At 51.8% G+C, this 16029-nt stretch overlaps 1 protein-coding gene across 1 annotated transcript in view; it reads right to left on the bottom strand.

Annotated features, from left to right (window-relative positions):
• Positions 1–4244: 4244 nt before the first annotated feature.
• The window catches only part of Slc2a1 (solute carrier family 2 member 1), a 28003-nt gene continuing 16218 nt past the window's right edge, over positions 4245–16029 (bottom strand). Inside the window, exons 3-10 of the mRNA XM_032899178.1 lie at positions 9307–9467; positions 8925–9165; positions 8281–8443; positions 8002–8189; positions 7622–7726; positions 7135–7236; positions 5603–5806; positions 4245–5332 (exon numbers count right to left, since the gene is read on the bottom strand). Of these exons, the coding sequence (XP_032755069.1) occupies positions 5132–5332; positions 5603–5806; positions 7135–7236; positions 7622–7726; positions 8002–8189; positions 8281–8443; positions 8925–9165; positions 9307–9467 (1365 nt within the window). The 3' untranslated portion in view covers positions 4245–5131. The remainder of the gene's footprint in view (positions 5333–5602; positions 5807–7134; positions 7237–7621; positions 7727–8001; positions 8190–8280; positions 8444–8924; positions 9166–9306; positions 9468–16029) is intronic.

Genomic DNA, 16029 nt, shown 5'->3' on the forward strand with positions numbered 1-16029 from the left:
GGAGAATATGATGAGACCTCAGCTGACACCTGCTTCACACTTATTCCACTTCCCCCACCCCTGGTTTTTGTTTGTTTGAGACAAGATCTGTGTAGTCCTGACTGTCCGGGAACTCACTCTGTAGACCAGGCTGACCTCAAACTCAGAGATCCACTTGCCCCTGCCTCCAGAGTGCTGGGATTAAAGGCGAGCTTCACCACCAACACCACCCGCATACTTATTCCACTTTAATGGGGCCACGGATGAGGGCACTGGGGATCAGAAGCGAAAAGAGACTTTCCCGAGATGACTCAGCTCAGAAGCAAGTCTAAAGTCAGCTGCTTCTGACTCGTTTCTAAGGCAGTGAGTGCGTAGTGCAGGAGGGTGCCCTCGGAGCGCACTTGATTACTTAACAGTTGAAGGAGTGAACAGACGCCTCACAGAGAAAGTGACAGTTAATTTGGAGTCGTGTGACCACACCACATTGCGGACGTGGAATGCTGTCCTCTGAGAAGAGCAGCCATTACCACCCAGGCTTACGGCACGCACAGCGGCACCTGGCCTCGTCATCACCGTGTCATCCAGAGCAGCTGGGATGACTCACAAGCAGCCCTGAGCTTTGTTCAGTTTCCCTCATCGACGAACCAGGTGGGACAAGTCTTTAGACCCCGCCCCCTTGAGGTTGCTCGGTCCCCGCACCTCCCCCCATGCTGTAGGCTACTATGCCCCAGCTACGCATGATCTCGGGAAGATGCTACAGTTTACAGAAGGTGAAAGGTTAATTGAAACGGGAACTCAACACCATCTGTGAGGCTGTGGACAACTCAACCCATGATGCGGAGAGAATTCTCAGTGGGGTAGCTGTTTAGGGGTCACCTGTGTCCCTGGAAGTAGGGCCAATAAACTCTTTGGTCCTCTAAGCTACATTTGGGTGGCACCTCTGTTCTTTCATTGGTTCCTTGTCTGGGGTGCGTAGATATTTACTCATGTCTCCCCAAGAAAAGTGCAGGTAAAAACGGAACAAAGGCAGACCAGGAGGGAAAAAAGCTTTCGCAAAACTGCCGGGTTAAGACAGCTCCAGGAGGTGTTTCTAGGGATTACTGAATGGTCAGCTTGCCTGGAGCATAGAGCACCAAGCATGTGGTGTGATCTTTAAGAACTATAATTCAGGTAAAAGTTCTGGACCGCATCATGAGACAGTGTGGAGTATTAAGGCATGTGATAATATGGCAGATGGTGCTTTAGTGAAATCCATTTTGAGGGACTGGAACAGGGGGACCAAATGGACCTGACCCCTTCAAAGCAATTTATTCTCTTAACGAGAGGCCGAGGTTAAAATCAGCCGTGAGTTAAATTCACCTACCAGCCACTAGTAGGCAGCAGTGCGCCGATGAATGGATAGACCCAGGCCTGGTTTTCCCACAAGAAGGGGCAGTGGTGAAAGGAACATGCAAAAAAAAACACTTTAATTTTCAGACTAAGAAAGATAGAAATTCAGATGTGCTCAATGATAAAACAGAATCAAATCTGATATGGGGGGAACCAACTACTTTCTGATTGAAACTGAGGCCCGTTCTACAGGAGAGAAGTCATGTCGGGGGTTGCAAACCCTTCCAAACCAATGGCTGGAAAGGTCACAGGCCCTAGTGGAAAGTTACAGTCATTGCTTTGCTAAATGGATGCGGCATTCCCACCAATTTGCCTTCTAATAATCATGTCTCACCCACAGACTAGTGCCAAGGCCAGTTTCAGTCAGAGGAGCTTCTTCATGCAGTAGGCAGCAGTAATTGTAGACTCATAGCTGGCTAAAGTTGTTCAGCCGTTAAGTGGGGCACTTATATGGTTCCATCTAAAAAGGTCACCGGGAAGAGAGGGTAGAAAGAATGCAGGAACAGAAGGGTCACCACCTGGAGAGTGATGGAAGGCTGGTTTCCGAACATGGTGTTGGCTGTGTCACTCATGAACTCACAGCATAAGATTCAGCCATCAGCACAGGGAGGGAGAGGAGGGACCCCACCCATCGCCAAGGATCTAGAGGCCATTGATGTTAACAGTTGCTGAAGGATAGCGTGATAGTTTCTTTGAGGTGTAGTCACTGGCAAGAAGCCCATGCTTCTGTAAACAAGCTGTCAGCCATGGTCCTTCAGGCAGTTCTAGTGAAACTCAAGAATAAGGAGGAAGAGAAGGATAGGGGAGGGAGAAGGGGAGGGAGGAGAAGGAAGGGCCAGTGAGATGGCTCAACAGGAGGAAGTGCTTACCACTAAGGTCTGACCACCTGAGTTTGATGCCTGGAACCTACAGAGGAAAACCAACTTCCACAAGTTGTTCCCTGACCTGGACACACATGGGAGGCATGTACACTCTCCCACTGCCGCCACTCCAATATAATGAAAATCTTAAAATTAAAAGAAAAAGAAAGAAATTAGAGAGGGGCTACTTGGTAGAAGCGGGGACTCGGGAGAATGAAGGGTAACAGTGTAATGGAGGGGAATATGAACAAAACACAATTCATGCATGAATAAAATGCTGTAAGGAAACCCATCATGTGTAATATATGCAGTGAAAAGAAAGACGGGTATTACCCCGAGGGAAAAAGGGTACCCAGGAAAGATTTATAAGAAGAAAGACACTAAATTTTAGAAGGATCACTACCATGAGGAGATTGAGAGGAAGCTGTAGCATGATTTGGGGAAAGCAGCTGGACGGGGGACTGGAGAGACCGTTGAATGGGAGGAGGGGCCATGAACATGCAGTTGACAAAAGACAATAGGCACTCTTTCCCTATTAATGAATGCACTTTCTGAATGGGCTCTTCTGCCTAAAACTGCATCGGAGGAATTCAGTTTGGGAAGCTAAGAGTGGGTTTTCATGCTCTCGTTAGAAGTCCTGACCAGATTCTCTGATGGAAACTGAGGTCTAAGAATAGTTTAGCCTTGCCCCTCCTTGCTCTGGCAAAAGGACTGTAGACTCCTGCCATGGATGGACAGCATTTTAATGAGGAAAATACAGGCTGCCGCCGAGTCCAGATAGTTCTCAGGGAGACTGAAGCAGGGTTGCAGATAAAGTACCAACTTGTCTAGGAGCTGGTGAGACGGGGGAGGAAGTAGCGACAGGGAGAAACCCCAGGTTACTGTAGGCTTTCAATCAGAACTGAAGGCTTCACCTGATGCTAGACAGGTGTGCCCCTCCCTAGCTCAGAGCCCGCCCCCTCACTCTAATTGGTGAGGGCGTCGCTAATCCCGCCCCCCAGCACGGTAGCCGGAAGAAGTGGCAATCTCGGCCCATTTGCGCCTGCGCGTCGCTGTGTTTAAGGACAGGCAGGCTCCAGGAGAGAAGGCTGCAGATTCTGGCTTTTTCAGCCGTGGACCCGAACTGAGTGATGACCGGCTTCTCCGGAATCTGGAGCCCTTTGGGCCTTAAGGCCACTCGCCTTGGCACGCACCTAACATGCTCCCCACCTGACCCTACCCTGTGTGTTAACGGACAAATTACTAGGCAGTGGGAGGTCTTGCAGGTAGTAAAAGGGTAATAGGACCGTACTCTAGTTTGCCTCAGTTCAGGCGTGGCCCTCCTCAACTTTAACTTGGACACCAACTGGAGTTAATTCCTTATACATTCTTTGTAGTTCCCTTTCCTTAAGCCCTTTGTCATGCTGAGATTGAATAGCTGTATGAAGGGGAAATTCCCTTTAGGCTTTGTAAAGGAGAATTTTTTTTTCAGAGACAGGGGGAGACCCATGGCACTCTACTATAGCTATTTCCAGAGTGCCTAGCCCTGGATTGAATAATGCTCTGAATCCAGGTAAATCCAGACAAGTCAGATGATACATTGCCAGTCCCTTCAGGTGCCTCTGAATTAGGTAAAGGGAGGTTCTCTGGGAAGGATCTGCCTGTTTAGTGGGGCCCAGACACCCTGGACACTCCCTCAGGTGGCCTCTATGCTTCCTTGAACACAAGGCATCACAACAGTGCACTGTGGCAGTACGATGATGGGCTCATTTTGCTGGGAGACTGGGTATGGGCAAGGAGTAAAATGTGCCTGTCAGATTCCTTCCTACCTTCACTTTCAAGGTAATGTTGAAGCTTGGAGTCATGGTTAGCAATCAGTCTGAAAGCAGTGTGATGAAATACTGACTTGAGTTTTCCTCTGGGACAGAGGTCATACAGATTTGAGATCCCCAGCCACTGCATGGTCATAGCCATGCTGCCCTTCTCACTTCCATCCAAACCTGCCTGGCCCCAATCCACAAGCATTTTGAAACCAAGTTTCTAAAAACCAGCCATTTATGTCTGCTTAGGTAAAGTTACAGGAGTTTGTTGGTGTATTTACAGGTGGGTTTGTCCAGATATATACTATAACTTAGTGTCTGTATTTAATATTGACAACCAAAAAATATATAAATATCTTCCATCTATACACAGCAGGGCAGGAGTGTCCGTGTCTTCAGCAGTAAGTTCTCAGCCTCCGAGGTCCTTCTCATGGTGTTTGTCTGGCCCTCAGTGCACAGGAGACCTGAACCTGGCAGCCCAGCCTGGCCCTTCCCTCTCCTCCCTGCACTCCAGTGCTTTCAACTGGTCTCAGGCAAGGAAAGATTAATCGAGTGGTTGGTTGGGTAGGAAGAGACAGGAATGGGCGAATCCTAAATGGAGCCTGGACCCCTATGGTGTCGAGATCCAGGCCTGCAGAAGTGGGTGGCAGCTACCGCCTCCTGCGGTAATGCCTCCTAGCTCATTGTTCAGTATTAGTGTGTCCTTAGCCAAAGGTCCAGCCCTACAGATTAGCTTGGCAAAGAAGGCATGTGTCTGGACAGGGCGTGGTCTCCACCCTCAGGCACTGGGCCAATCAAGGTGAAGACTACAGTGTGGAGATAGGAGAGTGGCTGATAAAAAAAATAATAACAAAATCAGTAATAAAAAAAATTATAAAATCTGCTGCTTATCTGAATAGATCTGAGCAACAGTCTTGCTTTCATTAAAAATTCTGGAGCCATCAAAGTCCTGAATATTCTTCTGGACTTCATTGCTGACTGAAGAAAGGCGCCCAGGCCCGGCTCGCCCGAGATCTGTCAGTCTGGAGAGGTCTCATCTAGCTGCCTGTGCTCCAGAGAGATCCTCGGGGCTGCTGGGAGCAGGCTGGGCTGGCTGTGGGCTCCTCACACTTGGGAGTCAGCCCCCAGAGGGTGGAAGAGCTCCTCAGGTGTCTTGTCGCTCTGGCTGGCACCCCCCTGCCGGAAGCCGGAAGCGATCTCATCGAAGGTCCGGCCTTTGGTCTCGGGAACTTTGAAGTAGGTGAAGATGAAGAAGAGCACCAGCAGCACCGTGAAGATGATGAAGACGTAGGGGCCACACAGTTGCTAGAAAAAAAAACCACACACACACGCACGTCACCCACCAGCCTGGCTAAAAGGACCCTGAACCTTTGATCTGAAGAAGGGAATTGCTACCAGCCACCCAGAAGTGCTGGGAAAACTGAACCAAGGGGAGGGAGAGCCTGGACCGGGCAGCCCTGCCAGGTGACCTGGGCTTCTGGGCTGTCTGTCACATGACTCGGGCCAGCACATCACATAGCGTGCTAGCTCCCTCCATGGAGTTGAGTGATGGAGGACAGTGGTGATGTGGCTCACCTCCACATATTGGAAGCACATGCCCACGATGAAGTTTGAGGTCCAGTTAGAGAAGCCAGCCACAGCAACAGCAGCAGGTCGGGGCCCCTGGCTGAACAGCTCGGCCACAATGAACCATGGAATAGGACCAGGGCCTACTTCAAAGAAGGCCACAAAGCCAAAGATGGCCACGATACTCAGATAGGACATCCAGGGAAGCTGCTCCTGTTGAGGGAGAATGGGTGAGGTTAGGTGGGATGTGACAGCTTCTCAGGAGGAAGAGAAGCTGCAGAGGGGCAGGCCTGGGGTGACTTGGATAGGCTCACGTTGGAATGTTTGGGAAGGACAGGGGGTGTGGCCTTGCTGGAGGTGTGTCATCCTCAGTAAGGACCCCAGCATCAGGCCTGCCTTCCTGCTGTGAGCTCTCTAGCATCATGGCTGTGGACTCTGCAACCATGAGCCCCCAGGTCAATTGTTTTTATAAATTGCATGGTGTCTTATTACAGCAATTAGAAAAGCAACAGACACACCCAGGTACCCTATGCAGGGTCTTGGTCTCATGGGGGTCTGTCTAGTCCATGTCTGTCCTTTAGTGCTCTTGGGCTCCATGGTGCTTTTCCTTGTTGGGTGGGACTCAGGAGAGGGATGTGTGTGTGTGTGTGTGTGTGTGTGTGTGTGTGTGTGTGTGTGTGTGTGTGTGTGTGGTGTCATAGTGGTTAGTGTTTAGTGACAGACTAGGGACCAGCTGACCTAAGATCAATTCTTAGCTTCATTCCTTATCCAACACGGGACTTTAAGTAAAATGGGAAATGCAAGGTAAACATCTCTAATCTGAAAAACCAGAAATGCAAAATGCTTCAAAATCTGAAGCTTTGGGGTTGGGGATTTAGCTCAGTGGTAGAGAGCTTGCCTAGGAAGTGCAAGGCCCTGGGTTCGGTCCCCAGCTCCGAAAAAAAAAAAAATCTGAAGCTTTTTGAGCTGGTCACATGGTTCCAGAAGGGAAAATTCCACCTGACCATGTTTGATGTTAGTCAAAATATAGATATGATAAAAATACCATTTAAATTTGCCACCAGCCTGTGTGCAGAAGGCACATATGAAACAAATGAATTCTACTTTCAGATCTAAGTAACTCATTGAATATATGCAAATATTCACAAAGGGTAGTCCTTCAGATAAGCTCAGTTCCTGGTTTGGAGAATGGAGGCAGGTGTGTTTGTGCACCGCTGTGGTATTGAGGGGACCATTATATGGCTGAGGGTTGCTCTGGAGATGAATTGAGGCTATAGAGGTAAAGACTCTACAAGGTTCAGCTTTAGGCAAGGCACTTTCGCATGGAGATGAAAGTTTGGGTCTACACGATATCCCAAGTCCCCAGGCAGGGAAGAGGAAGCTCAAGATGGGAGGGTCAGATTCCAGGCCAGAGACACACTGTATGGACAACCTAGGCTGGGTGCAATGTGGGCATTTTGGGATCTAAATCCAGGTGATATCTGCAGTCACGGCACCTTGAACATGCCCGTTGTGTCTAAATCCAGGTCCCCAGCACTCACCAGCAGGGCCAGGGCGATGGTCATGAGCACAGCACAGCCCGCCATGCCAGCCAGGCCAATGAGGTGCAGGGTCCGACGGCCAGCTCGCTCCACGACGAACAGCTGCGAAAAGGAGAAAAGCATGCTCTCTCTGTCTGGTGCCCCTTCAGAGCTAAATTCAAGGCAACACACACACTAGTGGGGGAACACCTTTCCCCACCAAGCTCTAGCTTGGGGAGCTTGTAGGGACGAGGGAAGGAATATGCCTTCTGAGCCCAGGGTACGGGGTGACAGGTACGGGAGGTCAGAGAACTAATGTATACTGGCTGTGACCTTGGGAGAGCACTTGCCTTCTCACCTCCCTGGGCATCTGAGTCAGCTGAAAGGTATGAGTAACGAGCCTCACAAGTTTACTGACATTTAGTCTGGCTCCCACAACAGGCTGCCATTCTGTCCTGATGTCCTGAACCAGACCGGATCCTGGCTGCTGACCAAAAGCACGACTTACCGACACCACAGTGAAGGCCGTGTTGACGATACCCGAGCCGATGGTGGCATACACAGGCTGCTGCACACCTGCCTTCTCGAAGATGCTCGTTGAGTAGTAGAACACCTGCCAGGAAGGGAGATCGTTGGAGACAGAGCCGCCATGTTTGTGGCCTTCTCCTTCCGCTGTGCTAGTTACAGTGGGTGTGGGACCCAAGGGGAATGAATAAGTGGGTATGTGTGTGTGTGGAGGGGGATGAACACTACCCAGGCAGGTAGATAACTGCTGCAGGTTGTGTACCCGTGGGCAGACTAAAATAATTTTCCTTGGGCCTCAGTCACGGTGTACACTGGAGCCTGGACTTGGCTGGGGCCACAGGAAGGGGTAGGTGGGGCACTCACAGCATTGATGCCCGACAGCTGCTGGGACAGCTGCAGCACCACGGCAATGAGGATGGGCTGGCGGTAGGCGGGTGAGCGGAACAGCTCCAAGATGGTGACCTTCTTCTCCCGCATCATCTGCCGACCCTCTTCTTTCATCTCCTGCAGGTCTCGGGTCACATCGGCCGTCCCTCGAAGCTTCTTCAGCACTGGTGGGACCGGAGGGAAGGTGGGGTGTCTCAGAGTGGGGAAAGGCCTGAGCTCAGGGGGGCAGGGAGGAGGGCAGGGCCCAGCCCGTACCACTCTTGGCCCGGTTCTCCTCGTTACGATTGATGAGCAGGAAGCGGGGGCTCTCAGGGCAGAAGGGCAACAGGATACACTGTAGCAGGGCTGGGATGAAGATGACACTGAGCAGCAGAGGCCACAAGTCTGCATTGCCCATGATGGAGTCTAAGCCGAACACCTGGACAAAGAAACCAGGGACTGTGAGTGCCCTGCCCTGGCCCTACTCCAGCATCCACCCCAGCCACCAAGCGGGCCTTCCCTGCCCACCAGCTGCTGGGCGAGAGGGAAGGACCTCTCTGACCCCGTTCTCTCATCTGCAAAACCAGCTCATATTATAAAAGACAAGGGATAAAGCCACGTATAAATGTGTCTGCACACATGTGGGGGTTGCTACTCTGGCTGTAGGACTAAAGGGTGGGTGGAGGGACCTCCAGAAGAGGAGTACCCTACTCATGAAGGCTTCTAGGCCTGGAAGCCCAAATGAAGGCCAAGGGCCCTAGCTGTAGGCAGGTGGGCCTGGGGCTCCTGTGTGCTCTGGGATCTGCCTACCATGAGGCTGTCCTAGGCAGGGCTGGGTAGAAAAGCTCTGCTCGACTGTGACCCGAGGGACAAAGCTGTGCCAGAGGCAGTGCTGGTCAGGTAGACCCAGACCGGCTTACCTGGGCAATAAGGATCCCAACGACGATGCCCAGCTGGTGCAGGGTGCCTAGGGCTCCACGAAGAGCTGTGGGTGACACCTCCCCCACATACATGGGCACAAAGCCGGTGGTCAGGCCACAGTACACTCCAATGATGAAGCGGCCCAGGATCAGCATCTCAAAGGACTTGCCCAGTTTGGAGAAGCCCATAAGCACGGCAGACACAAAGGCCAACAGGTTCATCATCAGCATGGAGTTCCGCCTGGGGATGGGTCACAGGTTAGCCAGCACCCAGGACCCTAGGCTCCCCAGGGATGAGGCCATAGTCAGGGATGTTTCTGCCATCAGCTTCCCCCAGAGCTCCCCATGCAGGATGACGTGGGCTGGCGTCTTTCCTGCTTACCTGCCAAAGCGATTAACAAAGAGGCCCACAGAGAAGGAACCAATCATGCCCCCGACAGAGAAGATGGCCACGGAGAGAGACCAGAGTGTGGTGAGTGTGGTGGATGGGATGGACTCTCCATAGCGGTGGTTCCATGTTTGATTGTAGAACTCCTCAATTACCTGCAGGGAGAAGAGCCTGGGTAGGTGTGGCCACCTCACCACAGATGCCAGAACTTGGCTCTGCTGCAAACTACTGTGTTCTCCAGCCAGCTCAGTGTCCTCCTCGGCTCTCTTCCTAAGTTGTTCAAGACTCTCTGGGGAAGATGGCCAAGGATGACAGCTGGTTTTGGGCACAGAGCAGGAAGGTACAGGAAAAGAAATGCTTCTGCCCAACTGGCCCCTTTCAGATGGCTCCCAGCACACTCTAGGCCACAGCTGTAGGCCCTGGGCCCTATCCCAACCCCCTGCCAGGGAGGAAGGGCAGCTGGACAGACAGGTTATGCCATTCTCGAGCCTGTAGGAAGTGTACACTCACTGACTCTGCATTTTGAGCCTGCAGGACTAAGGGACACGCTCCAAGGCACACTGTCACTTCTGTCTCCCAGGCCCAGCTCCCCTGTGGCTGGCTGGAAACGCCACCTGAAGGAACCAAGGCCTCCTTTCCTTTCCAGGTGCTCATCTGGGATGTTCAGGGAAAGGCCCGAGGCAAGAAAGTGGTTCCAGGAACTGGAGAATCTGTCCTGGTGTGGGCCTGCTCACGAGCCCTGCCCCCACACCAGAGGGCCTAACCTAGTGCCAAGGATATGGCCATGGGCAGGTGGCACTGGTTCTGACACACTCACCACTGTCAGGCAACACTGACAACACCCAGTGCCACAGGCCTAGCCGGACCCACCCAGCACATATGCAGCCACAGACAGGCCCAAGTACACACAGGGAAACAACTTTCTGGTCCACACCCTGACGTGACACAGCATAGCTTGCATTTCACTTCACTTTTTTTCTTTCTTTCTTTGAAACAGAGTCTCAGGAGCTCATAGCAACCCTCCTGCCTCAGCCCGTTGAATGTTAGGATCATAGATGTGAGTGGCCGGGCTTGGATCATATGTACCCATAAGGCTCCCGGTTTCGGCCAGCCACAGCCCCTCCTCCACCATCACTTGTAGCTTACCCAATCCCCACACTAACACAGGTGCACACTGCATGCCCCTGTGCATGGAACAGCACGTGGCCTTCACAGCCATTCGGTATCCAGTCCTGATTCTAAACCTCAAGTATGGCAGAAAGGAAGGAGTGCAGAAAGGAAGGCAGTCAAAGTGTGTGGAAGTGGGGCAGCCGAGGTCGGTTGCCCTGGTCCTGGGCCCTCGTCCCTCCTCCTCTTTACCCCTGCTCTGTCACAATGGTTTGTGGGTCAAGTCCAGAGACAGAGCAAGCCAGGCTCGATTGGGAAAAGGCAGCCTAAGCACATACTGTATACAGAGTAAGCACCTGCTGTACACAGAGAAGCCAGGCAGCACAGGGATCAGAAGCTGGTTCTGAATGGGAATGCAGTCGAGTTCTCATCCCAGCTCACTCCTTTGCTCCCGGCTACTGTGGGCATGGTGAGCAGCTGTGAGCTCCAACCTCCTCCTTCTCTAACACCAACTTCGGCATTGTGGTCATGCATCACTTAAACGGGGCCCACTCTCTGAAATGTGTTATTAGAGTGCATTTGGAATAAAACTAAATGGTGTGGGTCATTCAGGGTTCTTGATGCAATTAAGGGATGGCAAACATGAGATACGCCAGGATGCTGCCCTGTAACCCTGAAGGGTGTTTTAGGGCAGGCTGTTCTAGAAGGAACTCTCTGTGAAATTATGATTAAAAAAATAAACCCAATAAACTAATGATGGCTACCTACTTCTGTTACCATTTATAATTTTTGAAAATTTTATTCTAAAGTCTATGTGTTTATCTGTATGTGGGTATGCGCACCTGAGTGCTGGTGCTCATGTGGGCCAGAAGGGGGCGTCAGATTCCCCCAGGGCTGGAGGTATAGGAAGTTGGCAGCTACCTAAACCTGCAAGAGCAATCTGTCTTTTGCACCGCTGAGCCGTTCCTCCAGCCCCTATTGTCATATATGGTATTGTTACTTGAACATGACCGTGTGCTAAACATGTTTCTGTCATAGTGAAGACTAAAACTTGGGGTCCTGGGTACACTAGGCAAGGGCTCTAGTGCCTGTTTAGCCCCGTGCTAAACTTTAATGACTGGCAGCACAGTGGGTACATTTACAGACCCATGAGTAAATGTGCCAATGTTGCTGGATCACAGAGCTACTCTTTTCTACATGGCTTTGTTTTGCGGTGCTGGGGATAAGCTCAGGGCCCTGCACATGTTGGTCACATGTTCTACCACTGAGCTACTCTCCAGCTGTTACAGCATGGCCAGTGTGCATACACTGTCACGGAAAGTCTTTATGTGTGGCACACACTGCTTCCTCTACAGTGCCAGAAGAAACTGAGGAAACACACTTATGGTACCTACACCACATGGTACTGGCCCCAGTTCAGTGAAAGCCACTGTCAAAGTCTGACTACACTTTCCCGCCATAATTCAACATTGAGGGCCGTACCTTGCTAATCCAGCCTCTGCTCTGATGGCCATCTTCCACATGTTACCTCCCTTCCTGCTGTCACTCCTGCCTCTGAGATCCAGCCCAGATTTCCAGACTCCCAAGAGTTTGTCCTCCCTGAGGTCAGGACCACAGCCAGTGGTAGGGGTATCTTGAGTCAACAAAGGGTCCTAGGCTCTCTTCCTAGAAAACTTTGGTACTTCAGGGGTCAGAGACCGGGCCAACTCTGGCAAACAGAACAAAGTGCTTGTGTTCTTCAAGGGATGCACACCCCAGAGAGCGGCTGGAATGGCCAGGCCTGTTTATCAGGCTCTACAGAGGACAGGCTGTTCTGAATAAGGGAGCCACACAGATAAAAAAAAGTGCCTCTCCAGGGCCTACAGCTGGGAACTGGGGCTCTTTCCCTTTGGTTGTGTAGGGTGACCAAGCAGATCCACAAGCAAAACTGAAGGGTAATGGGGGCCTTGTAGACAAAGCACTCATACACATAAAAAAAGTTTTTGAGACGGGTCTGTCTATGTAGTCCTGGCTGTACTGAAATTCTCTATATAGACACCAGACTGTCCTTGAACTCAGAGATCTGCTTGCTCCTGCCTCCCAAGTACTTGGGACTAAAGGCGAATGTCACCACAACTGATTAAAAATTCTGTTTTGAAGCCAGCTATTGGAGCTGTTCAGACTTAAGCTGCCTACATGAACTTCAGGACGAGCCTCTCTTCCTTCAGCTCAAGTCTTTATAGCTCTCCTCACAGTGCAGGGACAGAAGCAGCTAAGTGATGATGTGCTCCCAAGCTCTCCCACATCCAGGGAAGTTGCTGGCCTGGGTTGTCAGCAGGGAACCAAAGCTCACCCTTTCCCAGCTCCTCTATGCTGCTAAGCCATCTGCTGAGCATGAAGAAGCAGGGGCAGCCAGCTGCCTATATTGTAACAGTGGCCCCACACTCAGGGACAGCAGAGGCTGAGCAGGGCTTCCCATGAGAATCAGAAATACTGTTTGAGAAGTTTCTGGTTTTCTAGTCCTGCTGCTCTCTCTGGGAGACTCCTTTTATAAAGCCCTCATGGGGCTTCAAGCTGACACTGGCTCAGGAAAGAGAGGGCAGCCCCAGAGAATCCTAAGAATTCTCTATGGGGAAAAGTTCTAGGGTCACCTGTTCTATCCAGCTCCTGCCCGTAGCGTCCATCCGGGAGAAGGGTGTCCGGCAGGGACAGAGCGTCTGCTGACCACTCCCTCACAGGATCCAATGAAGCAGCCTTCTCAGCCCTGGCTTACACGTAGGGTGAAGAGTGGTAGCTGCCTGTCCTGAAGGCTCCCACCCCTTGTGCCAATCACAAGCCCAAGAGCTATCCCTGATGCTGCCACTGTGCCCACCCCAGGCATCCCAGGTCTGCTGAAAGTGCCTCCCATCAGTCTGCTGTGCTATGTGGCATCCGCACGAGGTCCACCCTGTGTTGCTGTCTTTCACCCCCAAAGCAATGCCTTTATGAGGGTAATGAACTAGCACAGTCCTCCACTCACCCCTCCTTGTTGGGAGCATTTGCGTGCACTGAATTAGACCAGTAAGAGGCAACAGTTGAGGTTAAGGAGGCCTATTCGGAAGGGCCTGGGCACAGCTCTCACTTGCTTCTCATACAATCCTTTTAAACTGTAAAACAGCAGGGCTGGAGAGGGGGCTCAATACTTTGTTCTCTTGCAGAGGACCCAGGTTCTGTTCCCAGCACCCAAGGGCAGCTCACAACCATCTGCAATGCCACTTCTAGGGATCTGATGCTCTTTTTGAGCCTCTGTGAACACATGGTGCAGATATGTATAACAAAACACCCTCCAAATGTAAAATAAAAAATAAAATGTGAAACCATTTCCTCCTGGGTTCATGCTGATGAGATAGGGAGGGCTCTAATCAGTTGAGAGATCTGTCGTGAGGGCTGACATCTTAGAGATGCTCTTTGTTGGCGCAGAGGGCACTCAGGCTTCCTTGACCACACTCATGGTAAGCACATTGCTCGGTGCAGCTGAGGCCCCTGGGCTGAGACAGTTTACGAGAAAAAACCTATTCCTCACAACCTGCTCGCTCCCTAGAGTCAGGGGTGGGACCTGCACACCCACCCCTGGCTTCTTAGAAAATCCTAGGCCACACTCTACCAGGCCGGGGCAACTGTGTGTGAGAATGCCTGCTCTCTACAGAGGAAGTACTCGCTTCCTCTCTGTGGTGGCAGGGTGGTGTCTGTCTGTAAAGGGACGTGAGGCAGAACACGTAGCCTACTCACAGAATAAGCCGGTATTGATGTTACTTTTGCTCCCCAGGAGAGAAGCCACCTTTCAGAGAGAAGCAACGGGGGGCTAAGCTGACTCTGCTGTAGAGAGCTCGCGTAGCACACCAAGGTCTAATGTTCCAGCCTCAGGACAGCAAAGACATTCGAAATAGAAAAATACCTAAACTACAGAGGAGCATCTGAGACAGGGCTCCCAGCTTACACTGCCAGGGATATACGGACTACAGGGGGCAAGAAGAGCCTGAAGGATCTGGGGGCTTGACTCAGGAACCCTAAAGGCTCTGTGGCCTGAGAGCAGAAGCCCCAGGCTCTTAGGTTTTTGATAAGAGGCTCCCCACCTCAGGAGTGGGAGCTCCCTGTTGTAGGGGACCTGCAGGGAGCGATCCAGAGCCGTAAGAGGAAGCATTCCTATGAAGGGTAAGTCTGAAGCCACATACACCCTGCCACTTGCTTTTCTTCCAACCCTTTCAAATGTGAACCCCACTTTGCCTTACAGGCCATATGGGGTACTGGCTAGCTTGGCCGGCCTGCTGACCTTAGGATCTGAGACTGCTGCAGAGGTGTTGGGACCTCTGACTCCTCACGGTACCCATCCTCGGATATTCTACTTCCAGGCCTGACTCTTCTCTCCCGTCCCAGCAACGATCCCCTCAGCTCTTTCCCCATGTTCTGCGGGGATGAAGGGGAAGTGGCCCTTCTATAGGTTCACTGCCTTCCCACTCCCTTACAAGAAGGAAAGGGTCAAGTTGTCTAGCTCAGTCTCTCAGCCTGCTCTTGACCCATACCCCCCAGCCTCTCATCTTTCCCAGATCGCTAGCCCCTGAACCTCTTTTCCCCTCAGATTAGCCCGGGGCTCAGATAACACCACACCTGAGGATCAGCTGTGAGGCGAGGGCCAGGTGCTGCAGGTGGGGCTGGACATAGTCCCACCCACTGCATCCCCAGAGGCCCCCTCTGAAGCCTGGGAGGAAGAGGCTCAGGTTAAAGCTCAAGGAGCATCAGACAAGGAAGGATGCTTCAGATCATCTAGAGTTGGTCTTCTTCCTCACTAAGGACACTGCCCTGGCTAGTGGTCCCTTCCCTGCTCTACAGCCTGCAGGAACTTCTCACACAGACAGAGCTTCACCTCACTGTGGCTGTGGCTGTGGCAGCAGTCAGGGCCACCTCAGCCCTCAGGATGAAGTTTCTTCAGCAGCACTCTGACTCACATCCTCTGGGCAGACAGTGACACCCACATCTCAGACTACTTTCCTTCTATTTGATCACCTTTCAGGGAATGCAGTTCCCCTCTGAGAAGTCCCCCTGGCCAGCACCCTCCTCCATCGAAATCGTGTCTACAATACCTGCTGTCATCCTACTGAATATAGGACAGCTCATCACAATAAATACCAAAGGGCTGTCCAGTGCAAAGTACCCATAGTGCTAAGTTTGAAAAACATCGTTAGGGCCAACTGCCACCTCTGCCCTACTGTGCCCGTCCATGTTTCTATTGCTGTCTTTGGAGAGCTGACTAGAAGACACTAGCTATGTTCTAGATCAGACCTCAACACTGCTGCTGGGTACAGGGAACCAGGGGGGCTTGCAATGATGGGCCATGATGGCATGAGGGATTGTGCAACTGTTGTGTGGGAAGCTCTTGAGATCTGTACATGACCGGGCTTGACTCAGCTCTGAGCTCAGAGCACAGTGGGCCAGTAGTGTGAGAAGTTGTGAGCAAGGGTCCAGAGGCAGAAGCAGGAAGATGGGAATAGGAAGAGGGAGAGACAGGGAGAAGGGGGAGGGAGGAAAGGGAGGGAGGGAGAGAGAGAAGGAAAGGGAGGGGCAGAGGCAGGGAGGCAGAGGGAGAGACAGGGGAAG

The sequence above is a fragment of the Rattus rattus genome, chromosome 1 (assembly GCF_011064425.1).
Source record: "Rattus rattus isolate New Zealand chromosome 1, Rrattus_CSIRO_v1, whole genome shotgun sequence".
In the NCBI taxonomy this organism is placed as follows: domain Eukaryota; kingdom Metazoa; phylum Chordata; class Mammalia; order Rodentia; family Muridae; genus Rattus; species Rattus rattus.